Below are 17,969 nucleotides of genomic sequence, written 5' to 3' on the forward strand. Positions count from 1 at the left end.
GGGGGAGAGAATAACAAGGAGATTATTCTCCCAGTTGGGCATTTTTTTCAACATTGATTTAACAATGTTAGCACTGGCTGTTGTTATCTTGATTTCATTAATGTATAAAACAGGCCCTACACAATGAAATGCTTGCATTTAGGATCTCCAGCATGTTTCCAGTATTTCTCTGAATACTTTTGACTCTGAGGGGCTTCCCTCCACCTCCAACTAGAATACTAAGCCACTGCTTTCTGACTTTTTAACACAGCTTGGCTATTTTTTCCTTACTTTTCTCCACCTGGTTCTTGCTCATCCTTCAAGATTTAGTTAGACGTCATCTTGCCCTAGCAGATCTTCCATAACCTTCTTCTATAGTGGATCCAAGTGCCTCTCCTCTGTGCCCCTATAGTATCTTGTGTATTTCACTGTCTTAACATCATAGTCATCCATTTAATTCATTCCACAAATATTCCTCAAATACCTGCTACGCCTCAGGCACTATTCTAGTCATCAAGGATTCAGCAGTGGGTGAAATAGACAAAGGAGAGACTGACACTAACAATAAGCACAATAAATAATAAATTACATTGCCTGATAGAGGGTAATAGAGTTATGGAAAAAATTGAAAAGTAGACCAGGCAAGTGCCAGCAGGGCAGCTAGGATGGGAGTTTGGGGAGGTGTAATTTTCAACAGGGTGGTCAGGGGAGGCCCTTCAAGAAGATGCAACATGAGAAAGGACCAAAGGTACAGCAAGCAGAGTCCCTGGGTCAGGGGCGTGCCTGGGATTTCCAGGAACAGGAAGAGACCAGTGTGGCTGGAGCAGAGTAAGCAAGGATGAGATGTAGGCCAGACCAGGTTGGGCTTTTGGGGCCACTGTGAGAACTTGGGGATTTAGTTGGAGGGAGATGGAGAGCCACTGGAGGATTTGAAGCAGAGGATGCCGTGATCTGGCTGCTGTGTTGAGAAGAGCCCGAAATGGGCAAGGAGGGAATCAGGAAGACCTGTTAAGAGGCCATTGCTCCATCCAGGTGAGAGAGGATGGCAGCTTGGACCAGGGTCGGGTAGCAGAAGAGATGAGAACTAGATCTGTCTGAAGATGGAATCAGTAGGATTTCCTGATGAAGCAGCTGGGAGTCAAGGATGACGCTGACACTGTTTATGGATCTTGTACTCCACTAGGCTGTGATTCCTCAAGGGCAAGGTGGCATCTTACCTTTGTGTTCTCAGCCCTCCCACGGAGCCTGGCACACAGTGGGCTACTTAATGCGAATTGTCTGAACGGAATTTTCAGTTATTACCTCATAAACAGCTATGAATAAACCCTAACAATATGAGTAAAATTTGCCCTTGGGACCCTCCCGCCTCCCTTGTCTGTGTTGCTTGGGACCCTCCAGCTCCATCATGACTCTTGATCCCTCTTGAGGTGCCTCGCATACTGCATATTGCACATCGCAGCATTTTGCACAGACCCAGCTTTCCTCAAGCAGTGCTTCATGTTCCGAAATTCTCCTTTTTCTCCTTCCTTGTTTAAAACCAGACCCTCCAGGGCAGAACCAGAAAGGGAGCCTGGAAGTGCTGAGCTCCCTCCTTATGTCTCTCACTGGGGTCCTTCATCACAAAGAGTCACCCAGAAGGATCCCAACCAGGCAGTGGGTAGGAGCCGTGCTGAGCCCAGGGGACAGAGACAGACAGGGAGATGGGAGCCCCGAGCTGATGATGGGAGGTATAGGAGGGACAGGAATGAGGGCTAGAGCTGGAGCCATGGAGACAGAACAGAGCAAATCCAGAAGGGACAGTCAGAGCAGGGTGAGCCTAGTATATGCCCCTGTGGATTCGCAAGTCACGTCACTCTGCTCCTTTTTTTAAGCTGGGTCTGAGATGGTTTTTCTGGGCTGAAAGGTAGGGTCTCAAAGTGACCGAGAATATCCCCTCCCTCACCAAAACCCCACTCTCTTAATGCTGCTCTCTCAGGTTAGAATGTGCTCTAGTAAACTAGTTCATACAAAGATGTGAGCTCGTTCCTTCAACAAATATTTAGGGAGAACCTACCAAGGAAGATACGGTCTCTGACCTTATGGAGTCTTCCAACTGGGAGGAAATTTGGTAAGAATGGGAAAGGGAGCAAACATTCCCTCTGGTCCCTCCCTTTCATCCCCAGTGTGTGTATCACTGCCCTAGAGTATCGACCCATAAGTAGGAATTGAGTTCAATTTTCCTTTCAGCCCTTAAATACAGCAATTTCACCTTGAGATCTAATTAAAAGATTCTTGAACAGTTTTCTGGATTTTTAAAAAAATAAGATGGACTGCAATGAAGCAGCAATTCTAGAGCTTCAGCAAAGGCAGGACAAGAAAAGGTAGGTGGACAAAGGGGAAAGGCCAGGAGAGGGATAAATTAGGAACTTGGGATTAACAGATACACACTACTATATATAAAATAGATAAACAACAAGGACCTACTGTATAGCACAGGGAACTATATTTAATATCTTGTAATAACCTATAATGGAAAAGAATCTGAAAAATATATATATACACACATATATGTATAACTGAATCACTTTGCTGTATACCTGAAACATTGTAAATCAACTATACTTCAATTAAAAAAAAAGGTAGGTGAAAAGAATTAAAGTTAAATTTTTTAAAAGATGTCTTCTTAACAGAGTACACACAGTACTTTATTTTCATTGAAACGTAGCCAGTGTTTGTTCTAGTATTAAATATTTTAATCCTAATAATTGAGAGTTCCTTCTGTGCTGGGCCCTGTGTGAAGCACTTTTCAAACATCTTATTTGATTCTCACATGAACCTTATGAAATAAGTATTTTTAAACCCCTATTTTGTAAATGAAAAAACTGAGGACTACAGGTCAGAGATGATAAGGATGGAGTGGAAATTCAGACCCAAATCCATCTTCAAACTGTATTCAAACCATAACATTCACGTCTGAAAGTCTAAATGTCAAATTATTAAAATGAAAACTTCCAAAAGAGGGAGGGCTGAGCTCTATGAGAGATCAAGAAGAGATACAAATCCCTATGAATAAAGTGAAGAGCAAGGGGAGGAAAAGGCCATGTTAGGAGATTAGGATTCTCTTAGTATTTTTAAGGATAAGATAATACAGGAGCTCTGATAGCCACAACAGAATTTATTACCCAGAAAGATGGATTTTTCTCCTCCTGAAGTCCCTAAATACTCCTAAGAATTGACAACTTCTTTAACACCAAAAAGGACACAAATGAATGAAAGAAACAAGAAAGGGTTCCACAAAATTGTTCTGGAGAAAAGAGGAACACTGATTAAACTGGGGAAGGGAGAATGAGAAGAAGAGTGAATTGTGGCTGCATAAAGCCCCAGGGGTCACCTCAGTCAAACATCCCATTATAAGGGGCAGGAGCAGGCAGGGAGGAGAAATGTAGACTGCTTAGAAAGTCAGTACTGGGCTGAAAAGAGATCCTGCACATCACACATCAAGCCCCGCAGCCCTAGTTGCCCAGAGCTCTTTTCTTCACAGCTCTACAGTTTACATTTAAGAAACCTCAGGCTGGCAGCTCTTACAATGGAATGCCCTGAGCTGAAGAAAACCTATGAAATGAAAAAAGAAATGGCAATGTACACTTTTGATGGCTTTGAGCTTGGATCCAGAAGCTTAGAGTCCTGTGAAGTAGCTGAGGGGAATCCGAGTGGTCTTAGCCAACTTTTGAGTATCTAGAGGTTGAGAAATGACAGTTGACCAAGACTGTCCTGTTTCTCCTGTTATATGTGTCTGTTTCATTGCTAGAACCCTGTGGCTCTTCTGCTCATGTGTGCTGCAGTTAAGTATTCATTTTTGCTCTAAATTGTCCCATGAAGGCCCATGATCAATTAAACTCCAGGTAGCCCCTCATTGGTTCTTTATGCGCTGGGGTGATACGTAGGTGTTGAGGAATCTAGTGAAAGAGTTTCCACCCAAGGATCTGAGTTTGCCCTGAAGACTAGATGAGTTTAATGAGATTTTGGCCCATCTATTTCATTTTTCTTTCTTAAATTGTAAAGGTGACTTATACTTTTCCAATGAACAGATATGGGAACTGGACTACAGTTGTTTTTTTTTTTTTTTTAAAGACTCTTTACATTTCCTTAGAGACTTTTAGGTATACTGACTTTTAGAAACTCAACATTCTGAAAAAAAAACTTCTAGGATCTGAGCTCTAAGTGATACACCAAGTGTGAAATCACTTTACTGCTGCTTTAATGGCTTTTTAATGAGCAATGGACACAGTCACAGCAACACTGCATTAAAGATTTGGTTCTGAGGTTTAGCATCAAATGCTTTACTTAAGAGATGTAACCTATTAATGAATTCAAATTGACCCAAATAAGGATTGGCACACTTGAAAGCTGTCTGAAATGTAACAATCAACAAGTCAAGGCAGAACATCCAATCAGAAGAGAAAAGTTGAGGTCTGCAGACCTTGTCTCATCTAAACTCGTAATTAATGTTCTGTACAAGGAAGGAAACTATTAACAAAATCCAATTATGACATCTAATTAAGAGATGCTGCCAACACCTGGCAGGGGGAAAGATTAGCTGTCTGAGTAGAATATTATTTGGTAATACTGAGCTTTGTAAAATGTAAGCTAATACATGTGGGAGATATTAAGCTCATGTACCTAATTAGAGCATGGAACTTGAACTACTGTAAAACAATAAATTAAAATCTGAGAATGTGGCGGGCAAAGAGAATACCCCCATCCTCTACCCTGGTCCCAGCTCTCATCCTTCATGCCTGGATTAAAGCACCTGACTTCCTAGCTGCTTCCTTCCCCCTAGGTCTCTGATCCAGGCCAATCTGAGACATGTCTGTGCTTTTTTTAAATTTAATTTTTATTGGAGTCTAGTTGATTTACAATGCTGTGTTAGTTTCAGGGGTACAGCAAAGTGAATCAGTTGTACATATACATATATCCACTCTTTTTTTAGATTCTTTTCCCATATAGGCCATTACAGAGTATTGAGTAGAGTTCCCTGTACTATATAGTAGGTTCTTATTAGTTATCTATTTTATATATAGTAGTGTGTATATGTCAGTCCCAATCTCCCAATTTATCCCCCCCTCCGCCACCAGGTTGTCTTGAAATCTCTTCTATTCCACGTCCACCCTCACTCTACTGTTGATCTCAACCAGTCTGATGGTTCTGAATACTAACTAAAGGTGACTGCCTCCAATTTATAGCTCTGACTCAGAGCACTTCTCTGAGCTGCCTGCATATACTTGGATGTGTGTCTCCACTTGGATGCCCAATAAGCCTCTCAAACTTGGCATGTCCAAAACTGACATTCTGACCTTCTCCCCAAGTCCTGTTCCATTGGTGATCTTCCTCAGCCCAGTGAATGTGAACTATACCTTTCAAGTTGCCCCTCCTTCAAGATTTATCTGAAGTCCCATCTTCTCTCTCAGTGTTCTTCAATATTCTAACACATTGTTCTGTTTCTTTGACTCAGTGGTCATGGAGATAATGCTGAATCTTATTTCAGATATTCATTTTTGCCTCTCCAATTACATTGTAAGCTCCTAAAAGCCTGTACCACCTTAATGATATTTGAGAATCTCTCACAGTGCCTCACATGTTGTTAGACACATGGTAATTATTCAACACACAATTGTTGATTCAGTAATATGGGGGGGGGCCCTCTAAATCCTTTTTGAGATTGTGTATGGCAACAATTGCCAGACTTTTTAAGAATGAGGAACTCTTTTTAAGTAAAAAAAAATGATAACCGATAAGGAGTGATTTCTAAGAATACTGCTTAATGAAAAAAAGCAAGTTGCAAAATGATACATAGAATGTGGTCCTATTTGTCCAAAAAATAAAGATGGACATATTAAAATGTTTAAAAAGTTTCTGGAAGGACACACAGTCCTGTGAATGGTAGTTACCTTTACAACAGGGACGGGAAGGACTTATACTTTGTACTCTTCACTCTGCTGAACTATCTGCATAATTTTGACCTTGCACTGCATCTCAAATTATCATTTAGCAATTGTTTAAAAAATTCACGGACTGCCTCTCTCACCACATGACAATAGTCATACTTTGGATCTACTGTGTCTGGTAAGAAGTTACTATTTGGGTTGGCCAAAAAGTTGGTTCAGGTTTTTCTGTAAGATGTTACGGAAAAACCTGAATGAACTTTTTGGCCAACCCGATATTAACCCAGCAATGGTTTTAAATGGATTTACATTTCACAATCACCATGGCATCTTTAAAGAATCAAAAAATTAAGGTAAACCTATTATTCAATCTAAGGAGAATGCTGGGTAGATCTATAGTCTCTGAGGGGGTCTCTCGTGGGGAACCATAGGTCTACAGAATTTTAAGGAGTTTGTCAGTAAGTCATTGTGTTCCATTTCCAGGAGACTTTATAGAACCTTTCATGTACTTAGTACTCAAAATGTGTGGATGTTCAATCTTGGAAAAGGCAGTGGCAGAAGTGAGAACAGTGGTTAAGGGCCCTTCACAACCTTTCAACAATCAACCCTTCAGAATGGAATCTTGTCCCCACCGCCAGCACTGTGAATCACCACAGCCCTCTAGGAGGGACCTGTGCCACGAGCACGTGACCACTAAGGTCAGAGGGAAACTCACATAAATAGAATCTTTTTTTGCTTTCCCAGGGAAAGAAGGGCAATTAGAAAAGGTAAACACCACATCTCTGGCATAATCTATAGCACCAGATGTTTTATTTCATAACCAACCATGAAGCAAACTACATTAACCATAAGCTACCCAGACTCTATAAAGCTAAGAGCCTGGTTTATGGGAAGAGCTCTAGAGCTCTGGTGACAGATATGCTTAGATTCAAATCTTGCTACTTTCTTAGACAAATCAATCTTTCTATATTCCAGTTTCTTGCATGTGTGGCATGCAGCTATTTCTTACCTTCTGAGAATGTGGTGATGATTAAATGAAATAACATACAAAGTTTTGGCTGCTCTACAAATGGTCACTATTAGAGTTTTAAAAATTAAGAAGCCATTATGCCCACCCCCCCCCACCACCAAATTGCCAAACATTCAAAATTCATCAAAGGTCGTTAGTAACTTCCGTGAGTTAGTATGGACCTGTTTATAAACAACTTTCTCAGTTACTGAGATCATGAACTATTAGGAGCCTACTCTTCCCTCCCTCTTAGAAACCGGTCATTTTCTGAGGCTTTTTCTTTTTCATAATCAAGTTTTGGGAGGAAGAAAATCCTGGTAAATTCATATACCTGGATTAGCAACCAGCTGCTACTCTACTGATGGCTTCTGGTGGAAGATACTCTCGTGGCGGTTGCAGTGAACTTGCATATGAAACAGTGCTGTGGTGCGTGTAATTTGGGTGTTCTGAACACCACCGTTCAGTAGTCATATAGCATCCTCTGAGGAGATGCTGACCATCAATTACTCAGGGGTGAAGTGCAAGGGCCGGTGCCACCGAGGTCCCTGGATACCTAAGAACCCAGTCTTCCCAAGAACTCAGTCCTCCCATTAGCCACACTGGAACCTGCTCTGAAGGACTCTGTTTGCCGACTTTACCAGGAAAAGTGCTCAGCATCAATCTTACTCCCCTTCAACTGCTTTGACAAAGTCATGAAATCATTAATTTTCAGAGCTGGATGCAATCTGGGCCCTAATTCAGTCAGTGGTTATTGGCCTGTTGGGTTCCAAGAAACCCTTGGGCTCAGAGGCAATACTTCAGGATTGAGAGGGAACCTAGAGGACAAAGCTCCAGCCCACTTCCAGCCACTACTTGTACAGCTCCATTTCTTTGCTTTATACATTCAAGCACCACGCAGAATTTCATTTGAAAATAGGGTTCTTCTGATAAGGAAAGTTAAAATCATGGGCACAGTAATAGCTGAAGAAGCTGCACCCAAAGAGATCATATGACTTTACTAATGTGACAAGAGGTCTGATTTCTGGTCTGGTGCAATAGGCATGTCTCAAGCTTCCCTTGTTATGCATATTTCTTGTAGTCAAAGATGTCCCAGTCAACTAGAAGAGGAGACACAGGGGAATAGGTGTATTAATCACCCCCATGTGTACACACACAGGGATAGTAAAATTAAGCAAGTGATTTTTTTTTTCTGATTCTGATCCTTAAGTGAACCACATAACCAATTTTCTGATGGGCAGAAGCATAATTTACACATTAGTGTTCAGTTCTTCCTTGAGCCAATTTTGAGCAAAGGGCTTTTCCCCCTTACACTTGCTGTGTAAATTTGCACACCAATGAAGATGGGCCCATGTCTTTCAAGGTGAGCTATTATTTGCTTAAAACTCAAGATAATCTAGCTTTCTAAGAATGAACCTCTTATATCTTGCTTAAAACTTTGTCTGATCTACACAAGAGGAAGGAGATATGGGGATATATGTATATGTATAGCTGATTCACTTTGTTATAAAGCAGAAACTAACACACCATTATAAAGCAATTATAGTCCAATAAAGATGTTAAAAAAAAACAAATTTAGCCTGATCTAATAAATTCAAACAGCCTCTTTGAATAAGGCTAAGTCTCTGCAAAAGGAAAAGCTCAGTCTCTTAGATTTCTCAGTCCTCTGGATCCAACCCAGACCCTTCTCTAAAAATGTCATCAAGCTGGGTAAGGAGAGAAAAGGCAGCTTATAGGACCTCATGGTGAAGGGGAGGAGTCGAGGTCCCAAGTCACAATGCTCTGGTTTCCATGGTGATGCCTGTTGACCACACAGTTGCTGCTACTTGGCTGACATTCATGGTTGAAGCCATCCTCTAACTCTTGCTGGATGCAGATCACTAATTCTCTGCCATATCCTCCTTCCAGCTTGCTGACTCAGTGATCCACCCCCATCCTCTGTTCCAGCATCATCTCATACTCAGCTGGCCCCACGGAAGGTCCACTGGTCCTTGACTCAGCCTCCAAACCCTTGGGTGCTCAGAGGGTCCCAGGAAAGCTAAGCCCCAGCAACTCTGTCTGCTCAATGTTGTCCTTCCTTAGCTAGTTCTCCTCTCCCTCCAGATCCCCTTCCAGCAGAGCTAGGTCACACATCTACTTTACTCTGCCATCTCTGCTTCTCTCTCTCTTTTCCTTCCTACAATCCTCTGAGGCCTACACAGGGCAGACTTTCTCCTACATCATATCCCCCTCAGCTACTTCTGCTTTCATGGAAAACTATTTCTTCTATACTCTATAGAGAGTACTCTATGATATGAGTCAACCTCAGCCAATTTAGACAAATATATAACCAGAAGAGCAAAACAGAAAAGCACTTTAATGACTTTCAAAATAAATTCCCATTACAAGTATTTCTTACACTCCTTTCCCCTTCTGCATTCCAGATGAAGATCTTTGACAAAAATAATGATGGCCGGTTGGATCTTAATGACTTGGCAAGGTGAGTAGTGTGAAAATGGTGTCATAGATTCAGAAACATGTTCCTAGGGGTTTACTGACAGCATACACTTCTTTTTGAAAGGCAGAGATCAAGTCTCACCTGAAGTCTTAAAGAATAGGTGAATCTTTAGGGGTAACAGATACCTTTGTGAAGATCATAAAAGCACTTCTCCCCAGAAAAGCACTATGCACAACATTTTCAAAATATTTTATAAATGGGCCAGCCCTGCCCTCAAAGGCCAGACATTCATGGTCCTACATAAGGATCCCACAACAAAAAAAAAGTCCTGAATCCCATTCACTGGTTCTGAGAATACTGAATAGTTAGTTCAGGACAGAGAACAACAGAGTCAGACTCACAGCTGCACCCTGTGGTCTGAGTGCTGGCGTATCCTCTGTGGGGCACCAAGTATCTGCAGGCTAGAAGTGGAAGAGGGGAGGATGACAGCAGAAGTGGTCCAGTATCTGCAAAAGTGCTGCCTATGAGGCTGGTATTGTGACACATGATGATGTCAGCATGTTTCTGTCAAGTCTAGCCGACCCCAAAACAACCTCTGATTGTCCACAAAAAGGAAAAAAGAGATTCTGAGCAGATAGAGAGTTGAAATCATTGGATCAAGAATACATGGATAAGGGAGGAACACTCCCAAACTCATTCTACGAGGCCACCATCACTCTGATACCAAAACCAGACAAAGATTTCACAAGGAAAGAAAACTACGGGCCAATATCACTGATGAACATAGATGCAAAAATCCTGAACAAAATACTAGCAAACAGAATCCAACAGCACATTAAAAGGATCATAAACTATGATCAAGTGGGGTTTATCCCAGGAATGCAAGGATTCTTCAATATACGCAAATCAATCAATGTGATACACCATATTAACAAATTGAAGGAGAAAAGCCATATGATCATCTCAATAGATGCAAAGAAAGCTTTCGACAAAATTCAACACCCATTTATGATAAAAACCCTCCAGAGAGTAGGCATAGAGGGAACTTTCCTCAACATAATAAAAGCCATATATGACAAACACACAGCCAACATCATCCTCAATGGTGAAAAACTGAAACCATTTCCACTAATATCAGCAACAAGACAAGGCTGCCCACTCTCACCACTATTATACGACATAGTTTTGGAAGTTTTACCAACAGCAATCAGAGAAGAAAAAGAAATAAAAGGAATACAAACTGGAAAAGAAGAAGTAAAGCTGTCACTGTTTGCAGATGACATGATACTATACATAGAGAATCCTAAAGATGCTACCAGAAAACTAGTAGAGCTAATCAATGAATTTGGTAAAGTAGCAGGATACAAAATTAATGCACAGAAATCTCTTGCATCCCTATACACTAATGATGAAAAATCTGAAAGTGAAATTAAACACTCCCATTTACCATTGCAACAAAAAGAATATCTAGGAATAAACCTACCTAAGGAGACAAAAAACTTGTATGCAGAAAATTATAAGACACTGATGAAAGAAATTAAAGATGATACCAACAGATGGAGAGATATACCATGTTCTTGGACTGGAAGAATCAACATTGTGAAAGTGACTATACTGCCCAAAGCAATCTACAGATTCAATGCAATCCTTATCAAACTACCAATGGCATTTTTCACAGAACTAGAACAAAAAATTTCACAATTTGTATAGAAACACGAAAGGCCACGAATAGCCAAAGCAATCTTGAGAAAGAAAAACAGAGCTGGAGGAATCAGGCTCCCTGACTTCAGACTACACTACAAAGGTACATAATCAAGACACTATGGTACTGGCACAAAAACAGAAATATAGATCAATGGAATAGGATAGAAAGCCCAGAGATAAACCCACGCACATATGGTCACCTTATCTTTGATAAAGGAGGCAAGAATATACAGTGGAGAAAAGACAGCTTCTTCGATAAGTGGTGCTGGGAAAACTGGACAGCTACATGTAAAAGAATGAAATTAGAACACTCCCTAACACCATACACAAAAATAAACTCAAAATGGATTAAAGACCTAAATGTAAGGCCAGACACCATCAAACTCTTAGAGGAAAACATAGGCAGAACACTCTATGACATAAATCACAGCAAGATCCTTTTTGACCCACCTCCTAAAGAAATGGAAATACAAACAAAAATAAACAAATGGGACCTAATGAAATGTAAAAGCTTTTGCACAGCAAAGGAAACCATAAACAAGATGAAAAGACAACCCTCAGAATGGGAGAAATATTTGCAAATGAAGCAACTGACAAAGGATTAATCTCCAAAATATACAAGCCACTCATGCAGCTCAATATCAAAAAAACAAACAACCCAATCCAAAAATGGGCAGAAGACCTAAATAGACATTTCTCCAAAGAAGATATACAGATTGCCAACAAACACATGAAAGAATGCTCAACATCATTAATCATTAGAGAAATGCAAATCAAAACTACAATGAGATATCATCTCACACCGGTCAGAATGGCCATCATCAAAAAATCTACAAACAATAAATGCTGGAGAGGCTGTGGAGAGAAGGGAACCCTCTTGCCCTGTTGGTGGGAATGTAAATTGATACAGCCACTATGGAGAACAGTATGGAGGTTCCTTAAGAAACTAAAAATAGAACTACCATGTGACCCAGCAATCCCATTACTGGGCGTATACCCTGAGAAAACCATAATTCAAAAAGAGTCATGTACCAAAGTGTTCATTGCAGCTCTATTTACAATAGCCAGGACATGGACGCAACCTAAGTGTCCATCGACAGATGAATGGATAAAGAAGATGTGGCACATATATACAATGGAATATTACTCAGCCATAAAAAGGAATGAAACCGAGTTATTTGTAGTGAGGTGGATGGACCTAGAGACTGTCATACAGAGTGAAGTAAGAAAGAGAAAAATAAATACTGTATGCTAACACATATATATGGAATCTAAAAAAAAAAAGATGGTTCTGAAGAACCTAGGGGCATGACAGGAATAAAGATGCAGACGTAGAGAATGGACTTGAGGACATGGGAAGGGGGAAGGGTAAGCTGGGACGAAGTGAGAGATTGGCATGGACTTATATATACTACCAAATGTGCGGGAAGCAGCCGCATAGCACAGGGAGATCAGCTCGGTGCTTTGTGACCACCTAGAGGGGTGTGATAGGGAGGGTGGGAGGGAGGGAGATGCAAGAGGGAAGAGATATGGGGACATATGTATATGTATAACTGATTCACTTTGTTATAAAGCAGAAACTGACACACCATTGTAAAGCAATTATACTCTAATAAAGATATTAAAAAAAAAAAAGAATACATGGATAGAACCCTTAGGGGGAGCAACTATAATACCAGGTTCCTCAGGGTCAGGCTGGATGGCAATTGTACACTGAACAGTGAAGCAGAGCACTAGTCATGGCCATTCTATCCCTGTGATAAACAAAAAGCCCCTCTGCAGATTTACAAACACCCCCTACTATAGTCCTACCTAGCTGGTAGGGACTATGTCTTAATCTCCTGAATAGCTTCTCACACAGTGAGAGCTACATGGGAGGATTCAATGAATAGTTCTGGACTGAAGAAAGGGTTAAGTGGTATTGAGATGCAAAGCAATAAGACAGTTACTACATTATTTTAAAACCAATTTGCTATGGAATTTGAAAATGACAATTAGGGTAAGCAGAATAAAGATGTTCATGTCCTAATTCCCAGGACCAGTGGATACTTTATGTTATATGGCAAAGATAACTAAAGTTGCAGATAGAATTAAGGTTGCTAATTAAAAACCTTAAAATAAAGAGATTATTCTGGAGTACCTGGGTAGGTGCAGTGTGATAACAAAGGACCTTTAAACATGTAAGGAGGAGGTAAAAGATCAGAATCACAGAGAAATTTGAAGATGTTATATTGCTGGCTTTGAAGTAGAGGAAGGGGCCATAAGCCAAAGAATGCAGGCAGCTTCTAGAAGCTGAAAAGGGCAGGGAAACAGATTCTCCCCTAGAGCCTCCATAAGGAATACAGCCCCGTCAACACCTTGAAACACCAGTGAAATCCATTTCAGACTTCTGAGTTCCAGTACTGTAAGATATTAATGTGTTGTTTTAAGCCACTAAGTTTGTGGTAATTTGTTATAGCAGCAATAAGAAACTAATTCAATGACAAAAGGTCTTAAAACATTTACACATGGGAATCTTCTTTCTCTACCCCCAGCTGTGAAATGTAGCCCTATTACTCCTATACAATCACCTCTCGAGTATATGTCCTCTAACTGGCAACATACTTTAGACTGCTTGGTGCCAGCAAATAGATGAGGACAGTATTCCTTGCAGAGTCTCAGGATATTCTACCCTCTATTTGGCTCAATTTAATTCTCTCTACCCTGGGCATCCAAAGGAGTAAAACTTTCCAAATAGTTGTATGATATTTTTTCTGCCTTTCTCTCTATATACCCATGATTATAAATTCAACACAAATCCAATGCTTTAGTCTTTTGAAACTGATTCTATTCCACTGAAGTACAATTGTAGTTATGCAGGAAAGAGAAATACATAATTTTTTATTGAGTATAATTTATATACTATATAATTTACCCTTTTAAAAAGTGTAGTTATGGCTATTCTGAATTCCTTGCATTTCCACATGAATTGCAGATCATCAATTATCAGATTATCAATTTCTGCAAAAAAAGGCAACTGGGATTTTTATAGGAATTGTGTCGGATCTGTAGATAAATTTGAGGAGCATTGCCATCTTAAAAATATTAAGTCTTCTAACTCATGATCACAGGATGTCCTTAATACTATTATTTAGTCCTTCTTTGTTTTTCTTCAACATTGTTTTATAGTTTTCAGTCTATAAGTCTTAGGTCTCTTTTATCATATTTATTCCTAAGTATTTTATTCTTCTTGATACTGTTGTAAATGGAATGGTATTCTTAATTTCTCTTTTGGATTGGCCATTACTAGTATATCGAAATACAACTGAATTTTGCATATTGATCGTGTACCTAAAACCTTGCTGGAATTTTTAGATGTCTCTCTATGGTGACTACTAATCCCTGTGAAAGTCTTTCCCGTCTTTATTTGTTTTTATATTGTACAAATTCCTATTTTTTAAGCACCTACCCTATTCTGCAGAATAACCTGGACATTGCCTGCCATTTCCTCACACCAGAGTTATAAATCTACTTGTAATTGAGAGTTGATAGATCATCATGTGGATTACTTTTTTTTTTTTTTTCCCCCCCATTTAGGATTCTGGCTCTTCAGGAAAATTTCCTTCTCCAGTTTAAAATGGATGTAAGTGGTGGCATTTCTCTAGGTGGATTTGTATCATTCATGTTGCTCTATAGATTTGAGAGGGAGGGAAGAAAGGTAGCTAATTGTATTGCCTTTAATTTATCTAAAGACTGATAAGGCTCAGTGTCAGAACTAAGGGATTAGGAACTGTTGACTCAAAGTTTATAAAAGTTGTCTAAGACCCTGGAAGAATTGTACAATGGAAGTTTCACACTGCTGATTGACATAACGCTTTCTCCATATACAGGCTTGTTCCACTGAAGAAAGAAAGAGGGACTTTGAGAAAATCTTTGCTCACTATGATGTCGTAAGTGTGCCTTTTCAATATATTATGCTGGCCATCTTTAGGTAGGAAGCATTTTTAGCCCTTATGTGGGGTCATCCTACTTACAGACCCTAAATTTATATAATGAACAGCAATCACACATGTGTGTTGCTATGTCAAGGTACCCTCAGCTTCTCTATGAAACTCCTGAGAACTAAGTAAAAATAGACATAGGAGTACTTATGGTGGAGAAGAGAATAAAATCACATTATTATTATTATTTTGCTCCTTGTAACCAAGCTAAAAGAAAGTTTCTCCTTCTTGGTCTCTATCTATCATAGTATGCTCAAACACAAAAGCAAACAGTCAAATAAAAAAACACAACCAACCTAAAGAAATAGGGGGAAAGTCAGGCATATTTGGCACAAAATCTATTTCTCTTATAAGACTATCATTTGGTCCTTCTTTAGAGGCGAGAAAATAATAATTCTAAAGAACGAAGTATGGCAAAGAGATTGAATTTCTTGAGGACAAGGTGGGATAATGCACGGAGCAAGGAAAACAAAAAGAAAGTTGAGAAAGGTCATAAGAGATCCTGAAACTAATCAGACTGGATATCTGTGTGTCATACTCTGAGCAGAAAAGAAAATCACCTGGAAGAGGCAGTCTAGCAAGCTGTTTAAGTATATAGGACTCTGTGACCAATTACCTGGCTTTGAATCACGGCTCATGAGCTGTGTGACCTTGGGCAAATTTCTTAACCTCTCTGTGCCTCATTTTCCTTATCTATAAAATTAGGGTGATGGGGATAATGATAATACCTACCTCATGGACTTCTTATATGAGAATTAAATGAATTCATGTTCGTAAGCTCTTCGAGGAGTTCCTGACATGTGGCAAGTACTGTATTAGTGTCTGGTAAATACACTAAGGGAATGAGTTTTTATAATATGTTAAAGGTTCAGGATTAGAAAACCTTGAAGAGAATGGATGACTTATCATTAACTGGAACTTTAGAGAAGAAACTGAAATATGTTAATATTTATATGTTAAATATGTTAATATTTATGTTTATAAATATGTTAATATTTATGTTAAATATATGTATAAATATGTTAAAATATGTAAATATGTTAATATGTATTATATTTTATAGGCATTCTTATAAAATGGGTAGAAAAAATAAAAGATTTTTTGCATGAACCATATAGTAATTCTAATATGCTCACTCAATCTAGTCTCTCTTGAATTTAAAATGTGTTTTGATACTCATTAAATCATTGCTAAATCATAAAGCAAAATTTTAAAATGTCAACCTATCCTTCAAAGGATCAGTGGATGTTCAATTAGCACTAGTCTGAACTGAGTCCTAGTATTTGGGAAGCAAATAAAGTTGGTACATGTCATATTAATGCTATTTGTAAGAGCCAAGGAACTCAAAACTACTGCTTCCCATTTGGTTAAATGGAGGGAGTTATGTACAGTGAGTGCTTCTGATTTATGTGGAGCATTCACATCCTGCAGAGAGACGATAAGTTGGAACATGCCATTTCCAAACTTGTTTGCAGTCACAAAAGAATACTGATTTGGTCTATTTGTATAATTTATTCTTTAAGCTTTCTGACTTAAGAAAATGATATTTGGTTGATTGGATCTTTTATTTTTCAGAGTAAAACTGGAGCCCTAGAAGGCCCAGAAGTGGATGGGTTTGTCAAAGACATGATGGAGCTTGTCCAGGTAACTTCACGAGGCTGTGTAGATCATCCCCATCATGGATTGGGGTTGACGTTTTGACTCCACTGTTTATTTTGGGGAATCAGTAGGGCCAAAGATTAATGCTGGAGAAAATCTAGGGATGTAGTCTGTTTAACAAACTTTGAAGCCCAAAAAATCTCTCTTCTCTCTTAAGATCATTTGTAGTTTCAATTAAGTGAAGCCCCCATAGAAGCTTCTTGTTACCATCATTTGAATGTCATCTATTTTACCAAAGGAGCACAGTGCCACTATATATCTTACTGCTTTATTTTTCGATTACAGAAAGTCCTTCTCCTGTGGACTTGGTTATTAGAATAACTAAAACTTTTAATTTCATGTAATAAATCTCATACTTGGGATTCTCTCTCTCTTTTTTTTTTTTACACCAAGGGGCTGCTCTAACACCTAGCCTAAGATGGCTGTTTTACCTAGCAAGGCAGTGATTGGGACTGATGATATTTAGATTATATCTACATCACAGAGCTGTTTCACGTAGGGTAAACAATGTTTAAAAAAGCAATCTCCTTTGAGATCCTGATGAATTGTACTGACTGGCTGCACGATCCAGTTAAACAGGTACTTTCCAACTCCTGTGTGGGTGTTTTTCTATGAGACTGTATAGACACTGAATTTCATAGTCTCATATCCTTAGGGATTTCTTTTGAGGTCTGTATAGGACACAATGGTCGTTTCCTGATTGGCCCAGATGGCAATAAATTTGAATAGCAACAATTATTAACGGTTTTTGGGGTCTCAGACCTTTTTGAAAAATCTGATTAAAACTATGGAGTTTTGCCATGGAAAAATGCCCAGATACCGATTTTTGCGTAAATCTCCAGGAAGTTTACATACTGCAGTTAAGCAGGCATGGATGAGATTTCTCTTATCAGGATGCCTCCTAACTCTCATTAGTCCCATCCCAACTGGCCCCTTGCCACTTCTTTGTCCCCTTCACGTGGTGCTCCTGTTGGAGATTTCACCAACATTTGCGCAGCCAGGATAGTTGCTGGGTGTTGGTGTGATATTGCCTTTTACACTGCTTGCTAAATTAAAATCCCATTTCACTCATTACCTATTTAATGCCAGAATGACTTCTATAATAGAAAGTGAGCAATTATCCATGGGACACTAAAGGTGCACAGCAGAAGCCCTTGCCTAACTGGAGTTTTAAGTTGCTTTTGATAGAATAATGGGATGGGGAGCCTGTTTTCCAAAGCTGTGTGGCCTCCTCTTTGCTGTGGAGCCAGGGCCCCTGATTGCCTGAGTGTAGAGCCCAGAGG

The 17,969-nt window shown here is 39.5% G+C and overlaps 1 protein-coding gene across 1 annotated transcript in view; it reads left to right on the top strand.

Moving 5' to 3' along the window:
* SCGN (secretagogin, EF-hand calcium binding protein) overlaps positions 1-17,969 on the top strand; it is a 37,337-nt gene that overhangs the window by 15,242 nt on the left and 4,126 nt on the right. Inside the window, exons 7-10 of the mRNA XM_036868166.1 lie at positions 9,330-9,385; positions 14,624-14,669; positions 14,917-14,976; positions 16,603-16,671. Coding sequence (XP_036724061.1) covers positions 9,330-9,385; positions 14,624-14,669; positions 14,917-14,976; positions 16,603-16,671 — 231 coding nt within the window. The remainder of the gene's footprint in view (positions 1-9,329; positions 9,386-14,623; positions 14,670-14,916; positions 14,977-16,602; positions 16,672-17,969) is intronic.

This window comes from Balaenoptera musculus, chromosome 11 (assembly GCF_009873245.2).
Source record: "Balaenoptera musculus isolate JJ_BM4_2016_0621 chromosome 11, mBalMus1.pri.v3, whole genome shotgun sequence".
In the NCBI taxonomy this organism is placed as follows: domain Eukaryota; kingdom Metazoa; phylum Chordata; class Mammalia; order Artiodactyla; family Balaenopteridae; genus Balaenoptera; species Balaenoptera musculus.